This window comes from Rhea americana, unplaced genomic scaffold (assembly GCF_003343005.1).
Source record: "Rhea americana isolate MKP2758 unplaced genomic scaffold, rheAme1 scaffold_46, whole genome shotgun sequence".
Taxonomy (NCBI): domain Eukaryota; kingdom Metazoa; phylum Chordata; class Aves; order Rheiformes; family Rheidae; genus Rhea; species Rhea americana.
In genome coordinates this window covers 2,611,487-2,621,136 of record NW_028186601.1, presented here as the reverse complement: position 1 = coordinate 2,621,136, position 9,650 = coordinate 2,611,487, and the positions used below count along the sequence as shown (strand labels likewise).

At 40.0% G+C, this 9,650-nt stretch overlaps 2 protein-coding genes across 5 annotated transcripts in view; one reads left to right on the top strand and one right to left on the bottom strand.

Annotated features, from left to right (window-relative positions):
• The first annotated feature begins 441 nt into the window (after window positions 1-441).
• Window positions 442-2,796, top strand: LOC146589398 (cation channel sperm-associated auxiliary subunit delta-like). The gene has a single exon (XM_085316244.1). It carries the CDS (start codon window positions 442-444, stop codon window positions 2,794-2,796), a length of 2,355 nt encoding a protein of 784 aa, XP_085172370.1.
• Window positions 2,797-6,807: 4,011 nt separating this feature from the next.
• The window catches only part of TRAPPC8 (trafficking protein particle complex subunit 8), a 50,631-nt gene continuing 47,788 nt past the window's right edge, over window positions 6,808-9,650 (bottom strand). For all 4 annotated transcript variants that reach the window (XM_085316292.1, XM_085316293.1, XM_085316295.1 and 1 more), the window contains one exon: window positions 6,808-7,819. In XM_085316292.1, coding sequence (XP_085172418.1) covers window positions 7,585-7,819 — 235 coding nt within the window. In that variant the 3' untranslated portion in view covers window positions 6,808-7,584. The remainder of the gene's footprint in view (window positions 7,820-9,650) is intronic.

Here is a 9,650-nt window from a genome sequence, read left to right as displayed (position 1 = left end):
ATGCAGGTCTCTGAACTGCGTATCTTCCTGTTACTATGATGGCACTAGGAAGCCGCAGTCTGGTGACACACCATGCTGGTACCCGCTGGAGGTCCTTAAATACACACACCCATGGTCACCTCGTGAGACCCAAAACTCAGATGAGCAGGACAGGCCCGATCCATAGGCTCCACAAGACGACAGCGAAGGCTGAGCACTAACTTAAACYTGAACCACACCAGCGTTTATGCCAATTTAATTTCCCATTAAAAGCCTGACTTCCACCCCAAAACTCAAATACGAGGCGCAGCTGCTTGGCAAAGAGCCCTGCCCCGCTCTCAGGCAGGGGCAGACAGGACCCRCGAGGAAACCCTGGGCTTCGAAGTCCCCTTCCCTCGGCCGGAGGCCGCAGGAGGGGCGGCCACGCCCGCGCCAACTGCCGCCGCCAGCCGCAGGCAGGACATGGCGCCGGCGCCTCGGCCCGCGCGGGCCGGGCTGTGGCTGTGGCTCTGCCTGGTGGGCGGYGGCGGCTGCTTGCACTGCAGCAACGAGCGGCTGGCGTACTCGATCGCCTTCGCCAAGGAGGCGCCGTCGGCGAGATGCACCCGCGTGAGCTACAGCCGCACCAAGCCCGTCCTCCTGCAGCACCCCTGCCACCAGTACAACCCCTGGGACAAGCAGAAGATATCCGTGTACCTGGGGAAGGACGTGTTCATCAGCACGACCACCTTCGAGGCCAGCCTCTCCCCGCTCTGCATCCCGAAAGAGCTTGAGGCCAAAGCAGCTGCCGTCAGCGCCATCGCCTTCGTGCACACGGACAGAGTTTCAATGGTGATCAACGGCCGCGTCTACCTGTACTTAGAGAGCCCCGACGGATGGGTCGTGTCAGCAGGGGTCAGCTCGCCCGTGTCTGAGCTCTCCAACGTCCACTGCTGCTACACAGGAGAGGACTCCCAGTGCAAGGCGCTCAGCTCGACCCTTTTCGCTTACGACACGGGGCRCTCAGTCTCCGACAGCCACATCTTCCTTTCGAAGGACGGAGGTTACACGTTCACCCGCGTTCAGATGAGCACGGGAGAGCGAGGCGTGCTGCTTGGTGTCTACAATTTCATCTCTTTCGGCCTGACTGGCCTGCTTATCAACAGAACCGAAGAAGATGAGACAGGCAAGGCAGCAGGGGCTTATTTCAGATACCTTGGTACTGAAAACAACCGTGTGTCCAACCATAGCTCTGCAGTCTTCCATCTGCTGCGCAAAGGCCCTGCTAAACTTTGGAGCATCCACAGTCTTGGCTTGAGGGGTTTCATCATTCTCTGGACAACAGACATTTTGCTGATATCCTCCAACAATGGTTTGATTATGGATGAAGTGACTGTCATGCCCACAAAGAAGTTTCAAAACACTACCTTCTCCAACAGCGGTTTCTCCCTTGTGAGCGTCAGCGGGTCTGAGATTGCAGTCTTGACCCAGAACAAGCAAATCTTCTATGGCAGCATCAGCCTGGTCACCACTGTGGTGTATATTGCCACAGACAGTAGCATAGATTTGAACACCACGGTGATGTTGTTTGAAGAAAGAGGGTGGCTGACCTTGCTCAGCCCTGTGATTAGCAATTTTTCTCAATTGTATGACTTCAAGAAATGCAAATTCAACTTGCAGTTAGCAATCTGGAGATCTCAGCAGTCCTGTGATGTGGAGATTCTTGAAGGAGATTTCGAAAACAAGATCTATTACATTGACATGCATGAGAACCTGACTTTGAATGCCACATTTGTGCCCAAGCCAGGCAAAACGTCCATTCCCATGGTGACGGTGAGCAACCCCCATGTGCTGGCCTTCAGTGCAAAGATATCAGAGATAGGATTTACATATGATGGTAACACCAAATATCTTTTGCACATAGGTCTGCAGCAGCAGTATTTCTCTGGCTTTGCAGAGCTTGATTTCTGTGACAGCTTACTTGATGGGGAGGTATCTACTGTCACTGTGGACATCCCTGACAAAGGCATTGGCTGTATTGATGTGGCTCCTTTGACTGCACTTGTTGCAGTGTCCTGTCCACCTACAAAGCATATTAGACTTTTTAAAAATATAACRGCATGTGATAAAGGCCTCCTTCAGGAAGCAGTACTGAAAAAGAATTTTAGTTATGCAATTAGCTATGAAATATATGACCCACAGTTTCTTGCCAGGCCAAACATACAGCAAGACAATCTAGAGATCAAATATGATTTTAAGAATCTGGGATGTCCTCTTCTGGTGTATTACAAAAACCCTTGGGTGCCAATTCTTGAGTTATGGGAAAATGGTGCATTTCAGAAGCGCGTCTCTGCTGAATTTGTTATGTTTGAAATAAATGGAATGCATAACTACGATTATCTTTTGACAGCTAATGATGCCAATTGTTTCTCCCAACCTCAAAATTGGACTGCTTTGCTAAAAGARCAGGAGTCTCCAGACCCACATACTGCGTGGACCAGAAGAAACTATATGAGCTGTAAGGACAGGAATGGACCTGAATTAAAGTGGCCCTCAGTCAAGTATCAAGTTCTTGGTGGAGGCAAAAATAAGATCATTTTCCCTCCATATAATGGTCTGTATGTTTTTAAAGCCATTATAGTGGATACATTTTACAGTTACTGTGATTTATCCATTACCTTCTCAATTTATGTCTATGGTGCCTTTCCTCGGAGCTACGTAAATTTTCAGGCCACGCTTATAGGCCTTCTGATTTTAATTTTACTTTTAATTTTGACAGGCTACTTCCTACCTCATTYATCACTCAAAAAAAATCATCCAAAAGTTAAAGTATTTTGAATGCAAATTTTGAAAGACTATGGGAAATCTAACCAGAAGATTTCCCTTTTAGTTGAGGAAGTTTTGGGGGTTTTTTTGTTATGAAGATGTGAAAAGAGAAATTAGGGAACYAGCTCAACATGCATTTTTTAGTTAGAGTTCAAGTTTCAAAATTGATAGAACTTTAAGAGGAAGTTACATTACAATAGCTTTAACATGGGAATCATTTTTTTCACTTCATTTTTTCATTCTAAACTTTTTACTGACCTTTTGTGGCTAGTCCTACTTACTGCTTCACTATATAWTTTTTTTTTAAAAAAAAAAAAAATTCCAGTACAAGTGCATGATTTCACAAATACAACAGGTTACAAGGTTTTGTAACAGACAAGTTATCTCCAAATTCAAAAACTTGAGCTTGTAATAAGCAAGTCTTCGGACAAATAACAGCTTTTCATTCATGCTGAGCATCAGGAGAATATTATCTGCCTAGCAGTTATATACATATAGTACTATGAAAAAGCCAACATTCTGAAAAAATTCTAAATTCATTTTATGGATGGATTATTTTAAGTGATTTGTTAGACATTTTCCTAATAGAACAGCCATATTCAATCAAAATTAAACCTACTACACAGTAAAGCATTTTGTCTATAAAATAGACAACAGTTAATACTACTTTTCCTATAAACTGTTTCAGACTATTCAGTTTTCTAGAATTTTGTAAATTCCAAATATACAACCTAACTTTTGAAAGGTAGTGCTAGTTAAGGCCTTAGTCTGTTATGCAGAATGTTCAAATGAGATTTAAATAAAGCAGTTTAGGATAAAGATGAATTTCCATCATAGATTTAGATTCCAAATTAAAGCTTTTTTTCCTGTTTTGATTCATAAAATAGTTTAGTTAAAATGAGGAAACAAGTTTCAAACTCCATAGCTGTATCAGAGTAACTAGCCCCCCCCCCCAAAAAAAAAACAAAACCAAAAAAAATACCCAACCACACACATCCATCACACAACCCACCGTCCACAATTCAGACTCAGAATACTGTATTTAGTGGAACTTCTACCATTTTTGAGAAGGAAGTGCAGGAAGTACAGAGGGGAACAGGACCTTGCTAAAACATCATGGTCATCTACTRTAGCAGTAAGAGAAATCAGATCTTTAGGCAGGTAAATACAGTAACTGAAGTACAGAAGGGAGACTTTTTAAGAAGCTTACATAGAAGACTCAAGACATTCTTTGAACTATAATAGCAACCAACCTAATTGTATATGAACCAAATGCAGTCTCTGTTCGCCCACAAGAACAGTTAAAGATTTCATCTTTTCTCATGATTACCAAYTATAGCTAGTGCAGAATTTGCAATTTGCAGTCTGAACAACAAATTAAATGGATCTTCAATATGCCACCAGATTTTTAGGCAACCTTTGAAAACAAGTATCCACGCRTCTCCCTCAGCCCTCACCTGCATTGCTGTGGCCAGTTTCCTCCCTTTTATCTTCTCTCAGGCTGCTAGAACCCAGACCTGTCCCTTTCCTTTTCAACCCTTCTGCCAAACCTATTCACAAGCTTTCACAAGTTTCACCTGAGGGAAACACTCTTAACTCATCACAACATTCAGCTTACCTGCTTTGTCAGTATCCTGTCTGATAAATAGAGTACAAGACTTTGAAAGCAACTTTAAGGTTAACTCTTCTACCATTCAGCCACAAATGCATTTCTACTACCTCCAGGCAGCATTCTTCTCCAATACCCTTAAATAGCTTTGAATGCAAGCACTTCCAAGTGCTAAGTCCACAGGACAGATTTAGCAGCTCATACAAGCTGAAGGACACTGTCTATTGCCTCAAGTCACACATACTAATAGGTATACACAAGTTCCATAAGCAACTACAAAGAAAAGCAAAGCAATATTTGCCATCCTAATTCGATCTACATATAAACACTACGCAAAGACGACTATTTTTGCTACTTGATAGGAGATGGTTAAAAAGCATGCAGCAAGCAGGCTGAACTACTAGTGAAAGCAGAACAACAGCATATAAGTAAAATCAACAGTTTAGCTGCCATACTATAAATGCTGTTTATTCACATAAACAATGGACTCAAATACTAGAATGCCCTCTCAAACTTAAGTAATGTTAAAAAATAAGTATCAGCTGCATAGATTGATATTCTCTCCATTCTTGAACTATACTTTTTAATAAAAAAAAAAAACATACTTCACAAACCACACTTGTGATTTGTTAAAGACTTTATATAACCTTATGATTTCCACAAAATAATCCACCAATGCAGAATTTCACTTCCCCCCCCCAAGACTTTTTTCCTCCCTAAACTACCTGAATTCCCAGATCATTTATGTTTCTTTAGAACAGAAGAGGATGTAGTAGTGCATGCTCTAAGTATGAAATTGATGGCATAATTCACTCCATTTAGGACAAAATTACAGGTTAGTGAAACAGCTCATTGAAAAATTTAATAAATTTAAGAAGTTAAAGTTTTATTTTTMAAGGTATGAAATTTACATGTTTTATTTAGTGGAAGTTTAAATTATTCCCAAATTCTCTACCAAGCCCAGAGTAAAACTGAATGTTTACTTATTGCCAAAAAAAAGTCTTAAGTTTTAGGGTTTTATAGTGGAAAATTTACTAGATGTTTGAAAACAACAACAAAAAAATCCCTGGATTCTGTCATTTTTGAGGACTTCTTTCCAACTATGCGCAAAACAATATACATTAACAAACTCTAAACTGTATGGAAGGCTCAAGGATTCTGAATGAATACTGCTATTCAGCAACAGTTTCAGCCTTTACGGAGATATTTGATAAATAGCATGACTAGGTAAACTGTTCAAATACAACTGGTTTTGGTCATCTCTACAGGCGCAAACATGCACAGTTTTCCATCCAAGAATTCCTTAAGGAACCAGGTTTAACTATTTCTGCTTGCCAGCTCTTCTAAACAATAGCAAACTTCTGTTCTGTCCCAGAAATGATGACATTGTGRACAGTTTACCCTGCCAAACTAGCAATGCACTGTGAAAGAATCAGTGCCAATTTGCAAGTATTTACTTTTAATGGTTATAATTGAGAGTAATTCCTTGGACACAGCATGGCAGCAGTCTTTTAAAGCAGAGAATGCTGTTAGGAAAGTTAGGACTACAACTTCTGCTTTTCAGGAAGTTGTCTTCAAAAGTGACAGGGTTTGTTTTTCCCTTAAAAAAAATAAAATAATCTTCAGTACTTTCCTCATCGCCATGTCAGGAAGTAGAATAAGCAGAAGCATTAGAAGAAACATGCCAGGTATCACTTAAGAAGGGTAGTCCTGAAGAGGACCAGAACTCAAGCCCTGAACCAAGATATTGCTAAATAAATATCCAGTTCATAGATCAACATGATCTGCAGTCATATTAAGTRTACAGCTACAGAAGATTGTGCTGTGAAGGACTTCCAAGACTAAGGATGTGTTAAGTCCTGGAGGTAGTCATACAGTACCTCAGGATAAAAGAAACTCTTTTCCAAAAAGAATACGCACACAGATGTGTTTCATTTAAAAAAGTAGTTTTGTCCTATTAGGGAAACTTTCTTCAACCACAAGACACAGCAGACTGCCAGAACTCTTTGGTCTGTTTAGGTGCTTCAGACTCCCCCTGCACCCAGTTAACCCATTATAAGCAATAATTCTTTAGTTTTAGCTGGTTTCACTGCACTTGATTGCTTCACACTGCCTCCTCCATATTCAGCAGGTGTTACTCAACTAAAACATCCCCAGCACATAGCAAGCACTTGAAGTTTCCCAGGTAGCTGTATTTTGAGGCTAATACCAGGGAACACTGTATAAGAAAGCAAAAGACAAGTACAGTAAGCACTATAACCCTCATCTTATATCAACATTACACATTACAACAGGCCAGAATCTCACCAGACCTAAGACCAGTATGAACACAGTACACAACTGAATTTCTGTATATAATCAGCACCTGTAGATTCTGCTAGTCATATAAAGGAAACAAAAAAGCCAGAAGTCTATACAGTGAATATGGTGTATGTTTTATTCTATTTACAGTACATTTGTTATAAATATAATACATTTCTTGAAAATCTTGAGTAGTTTTTTTTTTAAAACAGATCAATTGTTATAGTTACATAATAAAGCAAGTGACAATTTAAATGACAATCTCGTGGTTGTGAAATAGTGCATTCTGTGCTGAGATGAACGAGAAAATACTCAAACTGGTTGAAAAATTATATTTGAAACATCTTAGGTGGACTTGTGTGTAAACCTTGAAAGGTCACCAGCTTTCATAAACATGAAAACTCAATCTTAAACTAATTTAAAAAAAATGAGAAACAGATTTGAGACACCCTATTGAACTTCACAGTAAGGCTGGAATTTATCATGACTAATGGTTTAAGCCCAGAAAAAGCCAGAAAGGGTTTCTTCCAGAACCATATCCTAATACAGTCACAAATATTAAACACACCATGCTGGAAGTTAAACAGCAGTCAAACCGCATCTTTGACAGGGCACAGGACAGAAATATGTTCAGATTTGGAGTTAGAGTATTTTGTGTTATGAATATCTTAGTTACAAGAGAAATGCATTATAAAAGGATAAAGGTACTCAGTCCAACGTGCGTTGCATTGAGAAATAAACTGACAAGTCTGAATATTTTGCTAGTTTTTCCTACACAATCTTTAGTAACAAGTTAGATGTTGACGTGCAATTTCCCAAAACTGCAGTAAACATCAGCAATATAAGAATCCCATTTATTTCGTATTTTAGTATGATTTTTCAGGAAGTGGTCAGATATTATTGATAATGATCAGTGCAGGCATGGAGTTCTGCTGGCTTGTTTCAAACAAAGTAACTTGGTCCGCTAGCTTGGCAAATACCCGGGGAGTTCCAAGATTATAGACGCCCGTATGAATGAAGCAAGCTTTCAACTGCAAGCTGTAGACCTCCTGGCTTTTAAGTTGAAGCTTGTATTGCGTTTGCCCAAGCCACGTAAAGGATCCATGGATTTCTAGTGCTTCTGGGCTGAAAGAGAAGGTAAAGTTCATTTCTCCGCCTTTTGAAGCCTATATTACTATTTTACATAAATCCCTCAACTTTACAGGCCTCCTAGGATTCCAGGGTGCACTCTGCATCTGTGTTTCAGGGTGCACTATGAACACATATTGCTGATATGTTCACTTACGCTTGCTGCAAATCCTTTTGAGAAAATTGGTAACTTGCATTTCCAACTCCCATTTCGGCAGTCTTCAGATGTGAAAGTTCCTATTGTCRTTTTTCTTTGTACATCTTGGAAGCTGCAAGTACTTTTGACTGTCTGCCTATAATTACTTACTCAAGGTCCTTCCCCAAGTGCACCATGCTTTGGTTTTTTTCCCCACACCTTATCTTTAAAAGGCTAAAGTTTTTGTAGCAAGGGAAAGTTAAGACTTTCAAGACTAACAATTGCAAGCATAAGTACATACAGACCTGAATTTAATACTTACCAACATGCTAAATACAGCTCCAGAAAAGTGTACCTGTCCTTTATATTCTAGAAACACACAGACACAGCCAGACTTCCTAGTTACCCTTGGGTATCTCAATTTCCACTTGTACTTATCAGTTCCATTTAACTCTAGATCCTTACTTCCCCAAATACTTCCCACTTTATCTCTATGACTCCCACATGACATACTGTTTTACAGCTGCTCTCCTCCTTGGCTCAGATGGATTAATACAAGTCTTTAAAATATTTCTTTGGTTCCTAACATACATATACACTAAGAAATTATGAATTCCAGTATATTTCCACCTTTTTATAGAACTGGCGCAAATACTTATAGACCTAGTCAAAAGATCCAAATTGTCACAGTCCCAGAAGTTCCCAGAAGTTCTCAGATAAGGCATCCTAAGGTCTGCCCTATGAGCTAGGGTTAGATCAAAGCATACAGAAATAGTTAAMATGTATATACAGGGCTTTAGAGACTTCATATTAATGTTTCTTAGAATCCGAGCCACACAGCTGTCCTATCCTGATAGAGCTTTGMCTTAGAAAGCGGCTGCAGAGTAACCACTTTGTGTAAACACACCAGATTAGTGCCTAACTTCCTACTTTTATAAGTAGTCTTCTCTATTTCTGAGCCCACATATTACATCCTGAGCTTTCAATTTCTGTCTGGACAGACAGCTAGCAAGGAGCAAGTGTTCCTAGTACTAGAGCTATCTCAATGTTTCATAACCTGCTTTCCTCCCTCTCCCTCCCCCCAGGAGGATTCAGTCAGGGTTGCCACCAAGTCTATTATGTGGTACCAGRGCAACTAGCATTATATCTGACAACAAGGCTTTTTCCCACCCCCATCTGAATTATATGTAAGTTAATTTCCTTGTATGTACAGAAGTGGAAGAATTACCAGTGGTACGTCATGGCACTGAAATACTGTATTTCCAACAGATATAGTTTACAAAACTTTCAGAAGCAACTCATAAAACATATCCTCATGCTAGTATTTGAGAAAATACTACAGTTCCAAACAAAGATCTACAATCCTAAGAGTCAGCTGAAAAACCCAGGGGAGATTTTAAAAATATTTAAGGTTCTGCGATGTGACATAACAAACCACACTTCAGGAAACAGTACTTAAACTTGAAAAGCTCTAAACTAGCAAAGTTTAACTGAACTCTTCAGAAGTCACAACAAGGTTCGTTCTTAACAGTAGTCAGAAGCAAAGCAAAAACTGAATAGTGACTGAAGACTCCTATATGGAGCCTTTACTAACTTGTATTCTTCCACAGAATAAGTCCCCCTATCTAGAAATATCTAGTTTCTAGATATTTAACACATTAAGATTTCCCACAATCCAAAAGCATTCTCAAA